Genomic DNA, 19,119 nt, shown 5'->3' on the forward strand with positions numbered 1-19,119 from the left:
TGAAAAGGCTGCACATCATCAGTGGCAATTCTTGTTCATTACAAGATTCTTGTTAAGCCCAGAGCTGTGTAATGAGCCAGTGATCTGACACACACTGGGGAGTGCATTTGTGGGGAAGCCCTGGCAAATACAAGGAATAATCCCTTTAATTTGTATTTTTTGTGTGCTCTGCTCTCAGAGCCTCCAGAACCCAGCCAGGAACCTCCTTCCCCTGGAGCCCAGAGCTTCAGGGGAGCATTCATTCCCTTCTCCCTCCACCAACACACACCTTACTGCTCGTGCTGAGCTCAGCTGGCCCAAACTGCACCTGCCAAAACCTGCAGCCAGGCTCAGAGTGAACACACCTCCCAAGGCCTGTCCAATTTCGCAGTTTTTCAGACCTGCACACCTGCCATAAATTCAATATTCTCAGGATATGAGATTTCCAGCTTGGCTGGAAGTTGTGAAGTTACTGAAGACCTGAGATTTAGAGATACTGACCAACATGCACAGCACCAAATCTCACAGAAGTGTTTCATTTCTGTCTGAGGTGACAGAATGGTAGAAGACATGAGAGAACAGCAAGGACAGATAGGAATGATGGAACAGAGCAGGGATTTCATTAAAAACCAGCACCAAGGTTACAGCCAGAGCACGGGGGTTTTTGAGGGGTACCAGGAATGATGGAACAGAGCAGGGATTTCATTAAAAACCAGCACCAAGGTTACAGCCAGAGCACGGGGGTTTTTGAGGGGTACCAGGAATGACAGAACAGAGCAGGGATTTCATTAAAAACCAGCACCAAGGTTACAGCCAGAGCACGGGGGTTTTTGAGGGGTACCAGGAATGATGGAACAGAGCAGGGATTTCATTAAAAACCAGCACCAAGGTTACAGCCAGAGCACGGGGGTTTTTGAGGGGTACCTCTTCCAGGTCGTCCTCGGGCGTGCAGGGGGTCTGGTCAGTCCGGTCGGTCTGGTAGGAGATGGAGGAACCGTCGGACTCCAGGGAAGCCTCCTCGTCGTAGCCATAGAACGTCTCCACCACCGGCTTCTGACAGAGAGCAGGGTCAGGGAGGGGCCCTGGCACCCGGACAGACTGCCCCTGCATTGGGACAGACTGCCATGGCACTGGGACAGACTGCCCTGGCACTGGACAGACAGACTGCCCCTGGCACCCGGACAGGCTGCCCTGCAGCTGGACAGGCTGCCCTGCACTGGGACAGACTGCCCTGGCACATGGACAGACTGCCCTGGCACTGGACAGACAGACAGCCCCTGCACTGGGACAGACAGACTGCCCCTGGCACCTGGACAGACAGACAGATGGCCCCTGCACTGGACAGACAGACAGACAGCCCCTGCACTGGACAGACAGCCCCTGCACTGGACAGACAGACAGACGGCCCCTGCACTGGACAGACAGACGGCCCCTGCACTGGACAGACAGACAGACGGCCCCTGCACTGGACAGACAGACAGCCCCTGCACTGGACAGACAGACAGCCCCTGCACTGGACAGACGGCCCCTGCACTGGACAGACAGACAGACAGCCCCTGCACTGGACAGACAGACAGCCCCTGCACTGGACAGACGGCCCCTGCACTGGACAGACAGACAGACGGCTCCTGCACTGGACAGATTGCCCTGCACTGGACAGACAGACAGACAGCCCCTGCACTGGACAGACGGCCCCTGCACTGGACAGACAGACAGACGGCCCCTGCACTGGACAGACAGACAGACGGCCCCTGCACTGGACAGACAGACAGACGGCCCCTGCACTGGACAGACAGACAGCCCCTGCACTGGACAGACAGACAGACGGCCCCTGCACTGGACAGACGGCCCCTGCACTGGACAGACGGCCCCTGCACTGGACAGACAGACAGCCCCTGCACTGGACAGACAGACAGACGGCCCTGGGGCTGAGCGCGGCACCTGCAGCCCCCCGGCTCCAGGCTCTGGCAATTCTCTCCCTGCTGCTCTTCCCGACCCGGCCCAGTCCCTCCCGCGTGTGTTTGTAAAACCTTCACCCGCGCAGCGAGCCCAGGCGGTGCCTGGAGCTGCCTGAATCCCTGAACTGGCGTATTTGTGACACCTCCCAGCCCTGCCTGCTTCCGTGCATTTCACTTCCAAACACCCCTTTAATTTTGGGTGTTCACCTCAGCACGAGGGGAGAGCCGCGCGCTGAAATGTCTTTTAATCCACTGTCACCACCATGGTGTCTGTCCTGTCAGCAGCACAGCTTTCACATGAAAAGCCAGAGCTTCAAAAACATTTCACTTGAAGTTAATCACCACAGCAATGTGTCTATGGTTTGAAGAAATCCAGTTTTCCACTCAAAGCTGCTTTTTGTTTAAGGGAATGGTGGTGAAGAAAGATTTACTGTAAATGCTTGAAAATCAAAGACAACGCTTCACAGATCTAAAGGTACTTTTAATTATGATTTACAAAAACATACCTAGATTTTGGCCTTTGGTTTTAATTTGCAGTGGGTAACTTTTGAAGGAGAATCACAGAATCCCAGAATGTGGAAGGGACACCTTCCCCTGATCCAGGTGCTCCAGCCCCATCCAAGCTGGCCTTGGGCACTGCCAGGGATCCAGGGGCAGCCCCAGCTGCTCTGGGCACCTGTGCCAGGGCCTGCCCTGGGCACTGCCAGGGAACAATTCCCAGTTCCCAATATCCCATCCATCCAGCCCTTGTCCAAAGCCCCACCCAGCTTTCAGAGAGACAGAACTGTGACTCCCTGGAAATCCTGGATGTGATTTTCAGGATGACAGGAGTTATCTCCCATCGACCTCAATTAGTTATTCATAGGTTCATTAGCTCCAGCCTCACTCTAATTGTTCATCTGTGGATCACAGCGCACTGGCAGCCCTGACATTAAACCTTGCTGTGACATTCTAGTGTGAATATTTACATTAACACCCTGCCAAGCCCTCATTAACCAACATTCCCTTTTCCCTGAGCTCCAGCCATTGCTTCCCTAACCAGCAATTTTCACATGTTACTAAACTCCATCATGAATTATTTACTAGGTACACATGTTTTCAGGCAGCACCATTAGAAGATCGTTTGGAGATGTGTTAATTCATTAAATTTGTCTGCTCTTAAGACAACCACATCCCACCAAAGCCCCACAGGGTAAATGCAGAGCATGAAAAGGCTCAGAATGCTCGATGCAAACAGGTCCCCTGCCCCTCCCTGAATATCCCAATCCAGTCTGTCAATGTCCTTGAACTCCATGGCCCAAATTCAAGTTCAGGACCCATTTGCAGACCCTTGAGGAGAGCACTGCCATGGCCCTGAGGTGCTCTGAGCACCCAGCACTGTCCATCAGCATGTCACCGCAGAAGGTTTTGTTTTTTACCTTAGGAATTCTTGTCATTTTTTTCCTTTGCTTCCTGAACCGTAGCAGCTTATCACGTTCCTGCAAGAGTCAGAGACACGTGTTAGCTGTTTTCAGAGAGCAGCGATTGGAATTAACCACAAGGAGCCACTGGGAAAGCAACAGACAGGACTGTCCCTGCTGGCCACTGTCCCACACTGTCACCACTCCCGGGTTATTTACTCCAACATCTTCCAGGTTTGCCACAGACAACTAGAAATTGCTCTTTATGTCCATGATGATCAAACTAGAATAAAGCTGATGGTAAGCCTTATGCTGAGAGTTTGGGTGTCCCCTCGGAGCTGCTCCCTGGGTGAGCACAGCCCTGCAGCCCTTGCCCTGGCTCTGCTCCTGGCCCTGTCCCTGGTGGCTGCTGGTGGCTCTGGAAGGGGCACACACCCCACTGCACACACTGCAGGGCCTCTCTGGACTCTGCACTTCCAGGCTCAGCTCCTTCTCTAAGGATCTGCAGGTTTCCTGTGCCTCTGGGAGTGAGGTTTGAGCCTTTACTGCTGCCAACAATTTTTCCAATCGGAGGAAATAATAGAATAATGAAATTCCAGGTGGGAAGGACATTAAATGAATGAGAGGGACCTGATTTCACCCCTGCCATGGGCAGGGACACCTCCCACTGTCCCAGGTGCTCCAGCCCCAGTGTCCAGCCTGGCCTTGGGCACTGCCAGGGATCCAGGGGCAGCCACAGCTGCTCTGGGCACCTGTGCCAGGGCTGCCCACCCTGCCATGGGAGAATTCCTTCCTCTTTGTGGTATTAGGTCGATTTTTTACAGTACTCAGAGAAAAGTCTCTGTTCTGGACTCGTAAAGCCCAGGACTGCAGAGAGGGAAGCTCTAAAGGGGAAACCCTCAGATGCTCCATTTTGCCCGCTGGGTACAAGGGTGTGGTGACCTTGGGGATGCTGACAGGGGCTGCTGCCCAGCCTGGTGGCAGTCCCAGGCCAGCAGCAGGGACAATGGAACACTGCCTGGCAATGGGATCAGCACATCCCATCAATACCCATCAGAGGTGGAACCCCACACACCCCTGCCCGCCACAGCACATGGGGCTGAGCACGCCCTGGTGTGGGTCACACACAGCCAGGGGCAGCCAGAGTGAAAAAATGCAGCTCCAAGGGGACAGAGCTGCCCTGGAGATGGGGACACTTGCCCTCAGCCATCAGGGCAGGTGGTGGGATTAAAGCTTTCCTCCCCACCATCACTGTGCTTTTCTCTCGTGAACAACTGTTGATAAAAAATCTGCTCTGAGGAAACCCCTGGGTCAGCTCACTGCTGAGCACAGATGGAAGGGAGAATAAACATTATTGTACCCTGCCTGCTTTCCATGCACAGCAATTTAAAGCACATATAAATGAGGAGGAAGTTAATGTCACTCTTACCATGACACTCTTCACATAGCCAGCAGTCTCCAGGGTCTAAGGAAAAAGAATGAAATAATGTCAGCAATAATGTCAGAGGCTTAAAAAGAAAGGGAAGAAATAGAAGTTATTTTCTAGAGGAGTATCATGATTTTGGTGTTTTTTGTTTCCAAGAGAACGTGTTAAGAAGGAGGCAAAACCCCAAGCCCAGGATTGCAGACCCCTCCCTGCACACAGGAATCTTCAGCCCCAGTGGTGTGTCCAGCTGAAGGAGCTGAACTTTCCCTCCCACATCTGGCCACCAGCACATGCAAGGACATGGTTCTATCAGGCCAGGCCAATGCAGACTGAAAGGGTTTTCCCAAACACCACACCACAGATAATTCTATTACCACTAAGCACAGAAATGCCTGCCAGGTTCCCCTGCTGCCCATCAGCTCCCAGAACCTCGAGGAGCCCTTCCCTGGGTTTCCTCTGATCTGCCCTTGGGCACTCTCAGGTGAGAGCAGCAGCCTTCCATCCTACCTTGGAGAGCTCATCAATGATGTTTTGCTGCTCAATAACTTGTAGTCTCAGGAAATCCACTTCCCTTTCTTCCTGGCTGTGGTCAAGGTCATTTAGGGAGCTTGGTCTCCTTATTGCTCCAGTTCTTTGCCTCTAGAATCCAAAAACCACAGGGCAGAAGAGGAAATGATCAGGGGGCTTTGCCAGGGACTTGTCTGGCCCTTCCCTTTACAGCAAGTAAAAAACATCTCTGTAATGGTTGCCCTGGCAGCTCTCCTGCTCCCCTTTTGCTGAGCCTCACATCCGGGCTCCAAACGTGCCAGATGGTCCTGCTCCTCCAGCTGGAAAAGGGGCAGGGTCACAGGTGCAGCGTTCCCAGGGATTATGAGGGGGTTCTGGCAGGAAACTTGAAGGTGAACCACAGAATGCCAGATTAGTTTGGGTTGGAAGGGACCTGGCCAGAATGGAAGAGTTTCCCATGGAACCTGCAAGTGTGGGCCAGGGCCTGGCTCCCTGAGCCCCACCAGCTCCTCATCCCACGTTCTCCCAGGAGCACAGGCGCTCACCATGGCAATATTTTCCTGCGTCACAAATTTCAATTTATTTTCCATTCGACGTAAGGCATGTGACAACTCCTCATTCTTCCTACTGAGGCGTTTGTTTTTGTCCAGAATGGGCTTATACTGACTTTCTGCTTCTCTGAGACGTTTCAACTGAAAGATAAAGAGAAAAATAACACCTCTGGAGCTTTTTCATCAAATATATTAACTACTTTCTGTAACAATTACACTAGAAGTATTTTCTCCTGATGCAAAGCAGAACTGATCAAAACCTCTTGGGATTTTCCACTGGGGAGAGAGCATTCCCACATGAGAAGATATTCTGCCTGTGTAGCAAGCATTCAGTGTGGGGAATGTACTTATTTTTAAAAAGAAAACACATACGATTCGAGCGAATGCCATCTTAAAAATCCATTGTTGCTCAAGGCCAGAGGGGAGAGCCGCGGCACAGCCCGAGCAGCGAGCTGAGCAGGAGGCAGCCCCTCGTTTGCAGGCAGCTCAGGAGCAAACCCCGGGGTGTCCCTGGGACAGGGCAGCACGGCACTGCACAGCCCTGGCACTGCTGCACTCACCAGCTCGTTCCTCTCCTCCGACAGCAGCGCGTTCCTGTCCTCCAGCTTGCGGATGATCCCGCTCAGCTCCGCGATTTTCAGCTGGAAGCGCCGGGCGTCCTTTTCATCCAACTGCTGTTCCTAAAACAAAGATCAACTGCAAATAACTGTTCATAAGTGCGCACGCAAGAGCGCATTGGCAAAGCTCAAACTTCTTCTTTGCCCAAATCCAAGCACTTTAAAACGTTTCTGCGCACTGTGTAACCCATGGGACCCAACTGACCATGGAAAGCTGCAGGGTGAGACCCATGGAGAGTCAGGAGTGGAAATGTAACAAAGAATGCAAATGCAGAGGTATGTATATGCATATGTATATATATATATATGCATATGCAAATACGTCACAAATGTGACAATACAAATGCGCAACCACAGAGTTTACAAATGGTAAACTTGGAAACAACAGAAAATATCAAAACTGAAGGCCGTGTTCCAATGATGCCACTGTTGAACTGAGAGCTTCAGACACATCGCCCACTCTGAGGACTTGGTCATAAGAAACTGGTATTAAAATTACTGAATTACTGAATGGGGAAAATCCATGCAATTGTGCATTGAATAAGCTCTTCTCCCAGAAAGCCGTGGCCCTTATGGGGTCCTAAAGGGTCACTCGTAAGGCCACAGGGGTAGTAGCCCTTTATCTGAGTGAAAATGCTTCAATCAAATTAGAAATGAATAGAGATATAGGTAGGTGTGTTCTCATTCAGAATCAGAGAGGAGTTACAGCTACTGACAAACGTGACAGACTTTTCCCCTTCTCTACAACTTGTTCTGGTCTTTGGCAGAAGTTGAGTACAACTAGAGAGAGGCAAATTAGCGCCCACAGTGCTGGTGGCACTTTTGGGAGGTCTAGGGTTCCTCATTCAACAGGTGCAGGAGAGGCTTGGGCCGAAGAATAAAATAGATTGGTTTGCTCAGGTATAAGTTTTACACTTGTCCTGAGAGAATCAAGGCTGTTGCAAAAGAAATCTTGATGAGGATCAGCAATGAGGACAGCCTGCACACGTCAGAGGCAGTCAGAGGCACGAGGGCAGTTACCCGAGGGCTTTTCTGGGCAAAGGGGAGCCCCGGCAGGGAGGTGCCAGAGTTACACTGCAAAAGCCACTGTGGAAGGGTGACTCCAATCGAATGTGCTGGCTATTGCAGAGAATAAACAGCAGAGAACAGGTTAGGAGGTCTTTGGCTCACCTTGCGCCCTGCTGACAGTGAGCAGCAGGAAAGGGGGGCCCTGGGGGGCTGCAGGGGCCCTGCTGCCCTGCCCTGCCTTCCCCGCTCCCTCTGGAACTGGCCTCGTACATCTGCTCCCCAAGCCGCAGCTCGCGCCTCCGAGAGCTTGCACACAAACAGCACTTGGTGAGAAATGCATTTGCATCGTTTGTTGGCAGAATCGCGTCAAACTGTCCAGCTAAGGCGGGTGGCTGAGCATGGCACAGTGAGGAAAAGGAGAGAGAGAACAGAGGAATTCCACCCTGCCGACAAAACCAAACCAAACCGACCGGGAAACAAAACGACAGAAAGCAAAAGCTCTCCCATGGCGAGGTTTGGTTGGAAATCTCAATTTTGGGCACGACAAAAACCAGAGCACGGAGCGGGTGCCTCAGGGCCCCTGCACAGCCATGGGACAGCTCTTGCTCCAGGGTGCACTCATCAAGACTCTGTCACTCGTTTGGTCGCTCGTTCAGGTGAAACCACGTGGAAGTGCTTACGGGGCTTCCCGAATGATCTGAAGCGTCTCCTGCACCACTTGCATAAGGAAGTTCCCGCTTGGGGCTGCTCAGATGCCGGTCAGACTCTTTGAGCTGGGACAGTTGTTCATCTAAAGCCTCCTTTTGGAGCTGCAGTCTCTGAGCATGCCCGGCTCGCACCCCTAACTCTCTCTCCAGCACGAAGACTGCTCTGTCCTTAAACTTAATCTCCTCCATCTACAAGGAGAAGAGAAGACAATCACACAGGGCTCGGCAGCACCCAGAGCACAGCACCGCTGCCCTGCCACCACCCCGCAGCCACGGCGACAGCGACGGCGAGCCAGCGCTGCCCTTCTCCAGGGCCACCTCAGGAAACAACCCCTCCTTCGGCAGGCTGAAACACCGGGACGTGGCCTGAACTCCTATCACCGCTGCAGAACCGCCCCAAGAAAATTAAAGCTTGACATTCACGTCACACTTTGAGCGCTTCACTCAAACACCTCAACGATTCTGCAGCATTTTTGCTTGGATGTCACCTCTAGAAAGCGTGGATTAATAATTTTTAAAGAAAAATATTGAAACCTCAGTATCCTTTAAATTTTCAAAATTCCTAGAAGAAATATTAATTTTTTAAATTGTTTTTTTCCAAAAGTCTCCCTTGTGAGCAATTCCATGAGAGGTTTTACTTACACATAATAAACATTATGCAAAATCATAAAGTGCTTAAATGACAGATGCCCAGTGACCTCTAATGCTCTCCTTCCCTGTTTGCCTGTGCACATCCCGTGGGATCAGCCAGGATCCGACCCCTGGGGTCTGGCTGGAGTTCACAAGGGTGGCTGGGTCCTGCCAGTGAATAAATCACTGATCCCAGCCCAGCAAAGGAATTCCTTGATCCCAGCCCAGCTGATCCCAGCCCAGCTGATCCCAGCCCAGTGAAGGAATCCCTGATCCCAGCCCAGCTGATCCCAGCCCAGCTGATCCCAGCCCAATGAAGGAATCCCTGATCCCAGCCCAGTGAAGGGAATCCCTGATCCCAGCCCAGCTGATCCCAGCCCAGTGAAGGGATCCCTGATCCCAGCCCAGTGAAGGGAATCCCTGATCCCAGCCCAGCTGATCCCAGCCCAGTGAAGGGATCCCTGATCCCAGCCCAGTGGAGGGAATCCCTGATCCCAGCCCAGCTGATCCCAGCCCAGTGAAGGAATCCCTGATCCCAGCCCAGCTGATCCCAGCCCAGCTGATCCCAGCCCAGCTGATCCCAGCCCAATGAAGGAATTCCTGATCCCAGCCCAGCTGATCCCAGCCCAGTGAAGGAATCCCTGATCCCAGCCCAGCTGATCCCAGCCCAGCTGATCCCAGCCCAGTGAAGGAATCTCTGATCCCAGCCCAGCGAAGGGAATCGCTGATCCCAGCCCAGCTGATCCCAGCCCAGCTGATCCCAGCCCAATGAAGGAATTCCTGATCCCAGCCCAGCTGATCCCAGCCCAGCTGATCCCAGCCCAGCTGATCCCAGCCCAGCGAAGGGAATCCCTGATCCCAGCCCAGCTGGGCGGGGTGCTGCCCACGCTGGACCCCACAGCACATCACACCCACAGCTGCAGAAGCAGTCACAGCACGAGTGGATTCCAAGGAAGGCAGAAATCACACCCATCCCTCAGGGTCTGCCAGCTGCTTTCAGACTCCAGAAACACAAGATTTTTGCCATCGGTTTTTGAGCCTTCAGACATTTAATTTCAACGGTCAGTTTTTAAACCTGGCCTGCTTCAAATAACAACATTTTTTCCTTGTAAGAGCTGTGCTAATACTTTTATCTCTGCTTTGTCTGTAAACCTGGAAAAAAACGACATAGGGAGTCAAGAGTCACTCCAAGGAGTTTGTTTGCAGTAAATGCCAACGTGGCCCACCCAGGGCAGGTGCTGGCAGGTCACACAGGTATCAGGAAAGCAAAATGCAGCAAATGAAAGGGATTTTAGGTGCCATTGACTAACGATCCTTTCAACAATGTCCATGAAGGCAGCGCCTCCTGACTTTGCATGAAACAAAGACACAGGTGCTCCAGAGCACCTGAGCTCTTTCTGCTAAATGCCTAATGAGGAGAAGTCTAAATGGATGCACAGATGAAAAGATAACACATCATCAAATGATTATTTGTTTAAAATAAGCAGAATATTGGCTAGTTGATTCCTATTATATGGAAACAAAGACAATATTACAACAAAGGCAACACATGAAATTGGGAGGAACAAAGAGATGAGAAAACACAAAACATTTCACAGCATTTCACTAATGGTTTGTTTTCCAGAAAAAAAAAAAAAAACCCTAAACAGAACCTTCATAAACCACAAGCAACCATCAGCACCGACATCTTCCTTCACCTGAGTAAATTCCCATACATGACACCGGCACAAGTCCAGTGCCTGCAGCCCCCTGACAGACAGACAGCGTGGAAACAGCAGAGATGGAAGGGAAAGATGTCCCTGAGCACAGGGAGGAGAGGAGGGGGAGGCAGGGCCGAGGGGCCCCCAGGACTCACTGGCAGCGGCGCGGGTCCGTGGGCAGGCAGCCCTGGGGCAGGGCCAGCCTGGCATCGTGCTGGGCTCTGCTGGGCTCTGCTGCTCCTGACCGGGGCTCTGGCTGCTCTCCCTGCTCCCACCCTGCAGGAGCTCCGGAGCCGGGAAGGGGCAGGAGCACCCACCCAGCCACCCGGCAGCGCCCGCTGCACTCCGGGGCCGGATGAACGCTGCTGAATATTTATGTGCCTGCTCGCTGGTAGGCAGCCCCGGCACAGCTGGTGCCAATTACAGAGCAGCAGCCGTGCTTCCAGCCGTGACTCTTCAAGTTGTCATTGCCATCCTCATTCGAACCCGGCTGTAGGGTCCTGGGTGGGACACCCGTCCCTGCAAAACTCCCGGGGCCCTCGCAAGTTGACGGATGCTGCCAAAAATGGCCTTGAAGCTGCCGGTGCCTGGGATCAAAGGCATCCCCCAGGCAGGAGGCACGGAGGAGGAGCCCTGTCCAGTGCAGGCACATCTCCCCACGGTCTGAGCTGGCATCAGGACACGCCAGGACACCTGTCCCAGCCTCGATGGGGCTGCCAGGGCGCTGGCACCTGGCTGATGAGATGCCCAGCTGGGAGGGGGCAGGGTGGCCATGGGGTGTGCCAGCCCTGGGAGAAGGGTTCAGGCACAGGGGACACACACCCTGCTCATTCCCCTCCCTCTCCAGAGCCATCCCCACTGCCTCCTGTCCTGGCCCTGGCTGGGGCTGGGAGGGAGCTGGAAGCCCAGCTTGGTCCAAGGCCAGCGTAATCATCAGTGCCCCTGGTAAACCCATGAATGCCCGGGCTCCAGAGCTCCTGCTGGAGGCACAACCCCACAGGAGCTGCCAAGCTCTCCCAGAGGCCCCCAGGCCCAGCCCGAGCCCTGTGTCAGGTGTGCTGGAGCACTACAACACTGTGCCTACAGCCCAGGAAACAAGAACTCCTTGTTTAGGTCCATGGAGAACAATGTTGTTAACAGCTGGCCTGTGAGACGTGAAAGGAATCCCTCAGGACGAGGAGCTTTCCTGACCCTCCTAAATGTAGGAGTGATGTTGTCTTCTGGCTTTTATATACAGCAAAATCCTTCAGCCCAGGTTTAGTTGGAAAAAAAAAAAAAGTGGTAAATGAGGACCAAGCCACAAATGACTGAAAAATCCACAGGTGGAAGAAGGAACAATTCACCTTGAACACGTGTCTACCTTTCAGGTGCTGTGCCACCTTTATAATCCCACATATGGGGGTTTCTCAGCACACGGGGGAATCAAAAGCAGAGGGTAAAGACTAAATCAATCACCAATAAAATCAATATTTGAAAAGTCAGCTTCCTAGCCTTCCATCTGATCCCACCCTTTCCATCAGACATCTTCACTAATTTACCGCTGCCTGGCCGAGCTCAGGGTCTCTGGGAACACAGAGGGTCAGGATGGTGCTCAGAACCTCGATCCCCTCTTTGGCTGTGGGGTTTTGCCAGCAGGGAGCCGTGAAGCTCTCCACGTCCACTGGTCTCACAGGGGGATTGCACAGGTTATTAAAGCTGCTGCTACTCATAATCAACTAAAGTTTATCTAGACTGAAAATAACCACTCCCCAGGAGCTAGCAAATCCCATTTCCTCAGTTTTTCTGATTTCTCAGTCCCCTGACAGAGGAGATGGGAGTGAGGAGGCTGCAGTGGCCATGGCTGTGCAGAACCTCTCCTTCCTGACCAGCCTAGAGTTAATTAAAGTTTAAAGGCTCTTTCCCACACTGCATTTTGGCCCCCATTGCAAGCATCAAGGCCAGTTAAGCTTGGGGAACACTCCAGGCTGAAAGCTGCTTCCCCTGGCTGTGCACACACCCAGCAGGGAGTGCTCCTGCCCATACAAATGTCATTAAACACAGCCGTGCAGTATTTTAAGGCGGTTTAAAATGCACAAAGTGAAATTTAAGAACGGTTGACTAAAATTAGACATGCTCTCCAAAGGAGGCTGTTGCCACACGTACTCGTTGCCATCTGCGAGGGGATTTCACCCTCTGCAGTGCCACCCCTGAGGCTGTGAGCCAGCTGAAGTGGGTGAGCTGAACCAGCCCGTGCAGGCACAAACAGCACAGCCACGTGTGCCAGCACAGCCCCGGGGGCAGAGCACCCTAAAAACACCCCACTGCCTCCCCTGTGCTGCCTGCAGCTGGGAGCTGCCAGCCCTGCCCCATGGGAATGGGCTGGAGCCTTTGGCATCCTGGCAATAACTGCACTGAAGAGCTGGGGGTTTATCTGGGGAACACCCAGAATCACAGAGCCTCCAGTCCCAGCTGTGCCCCATGCCCAGCCCTGAGTGCCACCTCCAGGGGACACCTCCAGGGATGGGCACTGCAACCCTCCCTGGGCAGTGCCAATCCCTGACCCCCTTTCCATGGGGAAATTCCTGCTGATCCCACCCTGAGCCTGCCCTGGGCCAGCCTGAGGCCGTTCCCTCTCCTCCTGTCACAGACTGCCAGCCAGTGCAAGCACAGAAAACGCCCTGAAGCTGTGTCAGAGAGTCCCTGATTCTCTGTCACCAGGGCACTGCTCAGCCTTTCACCCCAGACATCAGGGCCCTCCCTGCAAGGTGCCAGGAGCTCCCACCAAAATAACTGAGGTGGAGGCCACGGAGCTGAGAGCCTCGAGTCCACCCCGGAGGCACTCAGGGCTTGCTAAAATCATGGCATCAGGTAATTTCATTGGTGCAGCGAGCCAATCTGATTCTTTCAAGCAGGAACTGTAAAAAAGTTTGATTTCCAAAGGCAGTTTAGATAACATCCCGTTGAACCACTCTGTTCCCTATAACTCAGAGCATATTTATCTTACAGCTTCTGCATTAAAGGCCATTAGCAGGGCCTTTCCATGTGACACAGCAAGTTTATTTAGGAGGTCCATTAGCCCCCCATTCACTGTGCTGAATGAAATCAATGCACCAGTGATGTGTGGTTAGAGAAGAAGGTACTTACACTGCAGGATATTTGAACAGCATCAATAAAGCAGTTGGTTATAAATGATTTTTAATATCCTCTTCATAAAAACAAACTAATCTATGAAAAAAACCTTAACAGCTAAAGTCTGAGAGAAGAGAGGGCTAAATAAAGGTAGGGGACACTCCACTGCTGGTGTCAGTCCCTGCCAGGCCCTTTGGGGCTCAGGTGATGCTGTAGCAGCATCCTCCAGGGTAGGAGGTCCTGCAGGGGTCTCTGCAGCGTGGTCACACTTCTGATCTGGGGCCAGGCTGCAAGCTCCTTGGGCATTTAAATGTATTTAGAGGTTGGATAATGTCACCCTGTTCTTTTAAAAGTTTCAAAGTTCTTCTAAAAGTTATCTATGCCTTCTGATGTTTACGTATTTCTACCGGAGTTCTCACACATGTTCATGTAAACAATGATTGTTCTGCGTTCTTCTTTGTGGGAGGAGAGAATTGATGGGCTGTTGGTTTGACCAGTGTGGTTGACCAGAAATAATGATTGTTCTGCATTCTTCTTTGTGGGAGGAGAGAATTGATGGGCTGTTGGCTTGGCCAGTGTGGTTGGAGAGGTGGCAATTCCATCCTCCAATCCACTGCCACTTTTGGGATTCTGTATATTGCAGAGTCAAAAACTAAAGCTCTCTCTTGTTGCTCCTCTTCTCCCCCCTTTTGCATCTAACGTGTGTGAGCCATTTCGTGTCATGGTGTGACAGGAGACCAGCTAAGGGCTAATGACTGAGCAGAGACCTGGCTGGGTCTGCACCAGGACAGGAGTGCTGTAAAGCAGCATGGCAAACACAAAACGATGGTGACACCACACTGATAGTGAGACGAGACCCAAAACACACAGCAGGAGGGCAGGGCTGTGTCCCCAGGCCCCCGGGCAGGGCAGCAGCCCGCAGGGACTCAGCAGTGCCGGGCTGAGACAGCAGCAATGAACCCCCCGAGCCCCACCAGGTGCTGCAAGGGCTTCCCTGTGAGGGAGCTCCCTCCCACAGGGGTTTCCCCCCTTTTGCAAGCACCACCACCATCCCCAGCCAGGTCCCACACGTGCCAGAGGAAACCTCCAAAGCCACAGGTGCGAAGCTCTTGCCTTAGAGAGCGGAGCTGCTGCAGCTGAGCATCAAGTGCTGGGTTAGGTGAGGGCAGGCTGAGCAGCCACACACCGAGGGTCCCCGAGGGTCCCCGAGGGCCAGGTGAGATCCCAGCCACCTGCTCAGGTGGGAGCCACACAGGGGCAGAACCAGCCCCTGTCCTGGGGAAGCCACCACGGTGGGCATGGAGAGGAGCCCCCCCGAACGCCCTGCTGCGTGGGTGGCACTCAGGGGTGCAGAAAAGAGCATTTGGGATTGTGTAAGCCTCACTATGGGATGTTCAGGGATGAACCAGCAAAGGCAGGGAAAGGGAGGGACCAAGGTGGATCAGGAAGGAAGGCTTGGTGAGGAAATAGGGGCATAACCCAAGACACATAACTGTAGCAGCATTTCCCTGACCAGCCAGGAGCCTGAGGGCTCTTCCTGCTACCTTTAACGTGCACAACACCCACAGGCCCTCACGTGGGCAAAGAACTTTCTCACAAAACATCCTAACACTCTTCAAAACCAGCTTGCCCTTTCTCCTGGTGAATGTAAGCAGAGCTGGAGGCAGCCCCAGCGTTCCCACACCCGCCCAGGGAGCCCAGCACGGATCTTTTCCTGCCAAGAGCAGCAGTGACAGAGCAGAGGGCGACACGTACCAGCCTGCGGATTTCCCTCTCGCACTCCCTCTTGATGCGGGTGATCTCCTCCTGGTGCAGGTGATACACACTCCTGATCTCCGCTGCTTTCATTTTGTCAGCTTGGATCACCATCGTGAGAGCCTCCTCCACCTGCTTCTTGGCCCCCTTCAGCTCGGAAATTTCTTGCTGCATTTTGATTTTCTCCACCTCGAAGCCCTTCTTGGCCTCCTCCTTGGCCTCGGTGAGCAGCACGGTTTTCACCTTGTCCGGGGCCCCGTCACGCACGGCGTTGAGCAGGGTCTGGAGTCTCTGGATTTCATTGTCTTTAATTTTTATTACTCTGAGCAGCTCAGCTTCGTGCTGCCTCAGAAGAGTTTCTCGAACAGCTTGGAGCTCTTTCATTTTGTCTTCGTGGAGTTTGACTTTGAGCTCTGTGACCACCACTGTGCTTTTATGCTGTTCGTGCTCCTTGATCTGCTTCACTTCCTGGTTTTTCTCCCTTTCCAACTTGCTGACCTATAAGGAAAATCAAAAAAAGTGTAATATTTTCAATCAACCAAACCATGAATACACATAAAGATATTGTTTAAAAATGGTACAGATGACTTTGCACTATTACACCTCAATGCTGATATGTCTGTGTCTACAAACTGGTGGTAGCAAAGACCTTTCTTTCACTGCAGGCTCATGTTTAATACACATTCAGGACCTTCTGAGTAAGTCTGAGTCTTTACTTTATTCTGCAGAAGCTCTCACAGCACATTACCCCCAAAATAAGGGACAAATCAGGTGCCAAGGCCATCACTCTGGCCCGCTCAGGCACGCAGGCCAAACCTGCACGTGCACAGGCAGGGCACAAACAGCTCTGTGCAAGCTCCTGAGAAGCCCCAGACAGCTGCATTTTACCAGCTGCTTTTGAAGTGATGAATAATTCAGCAGAAATAACTGACTGTACCTGACCACACAAGGCTCAAGTGATGTTTCAGTTTAAAACTGTGCCATAAACTCTAGAGAGGCCGTGGCCAGAAGTGGCTGTGAAGGACAGGGAGAAGGAAAACAAAGTCCTCAGCCTTAGAGCTGCAAATGCTGCTGCACAGCAAAGGGATCAACAGATGTTCTATTTACTTACACCCGTGTGTCAGATTCATGGTCTAAAATGCCTAATAGTGATGCAAATTCATGGAAAAATGCAAACTATCATTTGTCCCTGCATGGTAACACACTTCTATTCTGGAACCGAGAACCCCCCAAAGTCTATCAGTGGAAAGTGATTTGGAGAATTGGGGAAAAGCCAGTTAATATTCCATGCTCTTGCTGAGAAGCAGTGTGAGGGTGAGGGCTGGAAACTCTTGGAGCCGAGGCTCCAGCCCCATGCGCTGTCCCTCTCCCAAAGGCTGAGGGAGAAGCTGTGTCTCCTTGGATTTGGGAATTAGGGCAGGAGGCAGAGCTGAGGTTTAGTATTGTACGAGCACTCGGTTTGGAGGAGTTTGAGTGCAAAACCCAAAGGAAATTAGCGTGCAAGGGGAAGAGAAGAACCAGCAGAGGGAATTCCGGAACTTTCCGAACGACACCGAATTGCGCTCACAGGAGGGGAAGCTGCCCACCTTGCTCTTCTCCTGCTGCAGCTCGATCTGGATGTCGGTGAGCTTGGCCCGGAGCTCCTCGTTGGCAGCCTGCAGGGCGGCCAAGGCGTCGGGCTTGTCCCCCCTGGCGCGGCTGCCGGAGCCCCTCTTGGCCATGGTGAGGGCGGCCCGGCCCCGCTGCTCGCCGCTCGCCGCCCGCTCTACATCTTCTGGGGCCTGCAGGAGGGAGCTGTCAGCGGCCTGGCAGCGGGACCAGCGCCCAGCACGCCCCGGGGCCAGCTGAGGGGCTGGCTTCCCTGGCTAAGTGTGCAGCCACAGCTTTGTTGGGCTGGAAAACTCCTCCAGGACCAGGCTTCAGTCCAGCCGTGCCCCCGGCGCTGCCGGTGACCCACGCCCCCAGGTGCCACATCCACATGGCTTTTAAAGCCCTCCAGGGATGGGCACTTCACACCCGGGCTGGACAGCCCTTTCCATGGAGCAGTGTAGCCAATATCCAACCTGAACCCCTCTGATGCAGCCTCTTGTCCCATCCCTTGTTCCCTGGGAGCAGGGCCTGTCCCCCCCTGGCTGCACCCTCCTGCCAGGCGGTGTCCTGTTCCTTTGTCTGGACAATTATTGTCCTGGGACCCACACAGGGCAGAGGATGTGGGATCCACACAGAGAAAAGGATGTGGGATCCACACAGGGCAGAGGATGTGGGATCCACACAGAGAAAAGGATATGGGATCCACACAGGGCAGAAGATGTGGGATCCACACAGAGAAAAGGATATGGGATCCACACAGGGCAGAAGATGTGGGATCCACACAGGGCAGAGGATGTGGATCCCACACAGGGCAGAGGATGTGGGATCCACACAGAGAAAAGGATATGGGATCCACACAGAGAAAAGGATATGGGATCCACACAGGGCAGAGGATATGGAACCCACACAGGACAGAGGATGTGGGATCCACACAGAAAAAAGGATATGGGATCCACACAGGGCAGAGGATGTGGGATCCACACAGGGCAGAGGATGTGGATCCCACACAGGGCAGAGGATGTGGGATCCACACAGAAAAAAGGATATGGGATCACACAGGACAGAGGATGTGGAACCCACTCAGGGCAGAGGATGTGGGATCCACACAGAGAAAAGGATATGGGATCCACACAGGGCAGAGGATGTGGAATGCACACAGAAAAAAGGATATGGGATCACACAGGACAGAGGATGTGGAACCCACTCAGGGCAGAGGATGTGGGATCCACACAGGGCAGAGGATATGGGATCCACACAACACAGAGGATGTGGATCCCACACAGACAGAGGATGTGGAATGCACACAGAGCAGAGGATTGGTACTCACACAAAGAAAAGGATATGGGATCCACACAGGGCAGAGGACAAGGAATGCACACGCCACAGAGGATGTGGAATGCACACAGAGCAGAGGATTGGTACTCACACAGAGAAAAGGATATGGGATCACACAGGGCAGAGGATGTGGATCCCACACAGGGCAGAGGATGTGGGATCCACACAGCACAGAGGATGTGGAATGCACACAGAGCAGAGGATGTGGATGTTCAGGAGGGACCAGTCCCCGGCACTGCCACAGCCTGGAGACAGCAACCACTGGGAAGATTTTATTTCTATTCTATTTTCATAGAATCATGGAATCACGGGATGGTCACACTGCAAAGTTCCATTCAAAAGTGCTCAGATTTGGGAAAACATTTCCAACCTTCTGCAAGCGATCCTGTTAACGTGGGTAGCAGTGTTCCTGGCTGGTGACCCTCAGTGCCTCGCTCTGTCCCTCATGGTCCAACCACAGCAGAGGCACTGTCCCTGTCCAGGGATGGGGCTCAGCAGGTCAGGGCAGCTGCAAGGAGAGAGTAACCATAAATGACAACAGCAAAACAGCAACAGAACCAGCCTCCACAACAACATTGTAATAAAAAAAAAAAATCCTGGTTTGAATTCTAAGAGCAAAAGCCTGACTCTATCAGGGAGAAAAGAGCCAAGGGAGGCACCTGCTCTGGGGGTACAAAAATGGGATATAAGGCTGGGAGAGGGCTGGAGCTTGGGAGGGCAGAGCTGCTGAGAGCCAGAGAATTCATGTAGGACATTGGGTCAGAGGGAAGGAGGGAGGCTGAGACCTAGAGAAACAAGTGGGAGAATAAAATAACACTCCTGATATTAATTGTCCAAAGCAAGGTGGT

At 52.8% G+C, this 19,119-nt stretch overlaps 1 protein-coding gene across 15 annotated transcripts in view; it reads right to left on the reverse strand.

The window, feature by feature from the left end:
• Positions 1 to 19,119, reverse strand: part of JAKMIP3 (Janus kinase and microtubule interacting protein 3) — a 65,621-nt gene that overhangs the window by 24,758 nt on the left and 21,744 nt on the right. For 6 of the 15 annotated variants that reach the window (XR_008432021.1, XM_053948805.1, XM_053948803.1 and 3 more), the window contains exons 2-11: positions 18,642 to 18,779; positions 16,933 to 17,127; positions 15,347 to 15,844; positions 8,127 to 8,342; positions 6,382 to 6,501; positions 5,816 to 5,962; positions 5,271 to 5,402; positions 4,767 to 4,802; positions 3,356 to 3,415; positions 904 to 1,032 (exon numbers count right to left, since the gene is read on the reverse strand). Coding sequence is in view for 14 of the 15 variants with exons in the window: in XM_053948805.1 (XP_053804780.1) it covers positions 904 to 1,032; positions 3,356 to 3,415; positions 4,767 to 4,802; positions 5,271 to 5,402; positions 5,816 to 5,962; positions 6,382 to 6,501; positions 8,127 to 8,342; positions 15,347 to 15,844; positions 16,933 to 17,067 (1,473 nt within the window). In the remaining variant the exon portion in view is untranslated. The remainder of the gene's footprint in view (positions 1 to 903; positions 1,033 to 3,355; positions 3,416 to 4,766; positions 4,803 to 5,270; positions 5,403 to 5,815; positions 5,963 to 6,381; positions 6,502 to 8,126; positions 8,343 to 15,346; positions 15,845 to 16,932; positions 17,128 to 18,641; positions 18,780 to 19,119) is intronic. The other 9 variants (XM_053948811.1, XM_053948810.1, XM_053948814.1 and 6 more) reach the window with 3 other exon arrangements.

This window comes from Vidua chalybeata, chromosome 8, assembly GCF_026979565.1.
Source record: "Vidua chalybeata isolate OUT-0048 chromosome 8, bVidCha1 merged haplotype, whole genome shotgun sequence".
NCBI classification, from domain to species: Eukaryota; Metazoa; Chordata; class Aves; order Passeriformes; family Viduidae; genus Vidua; species Vidua chalybeata.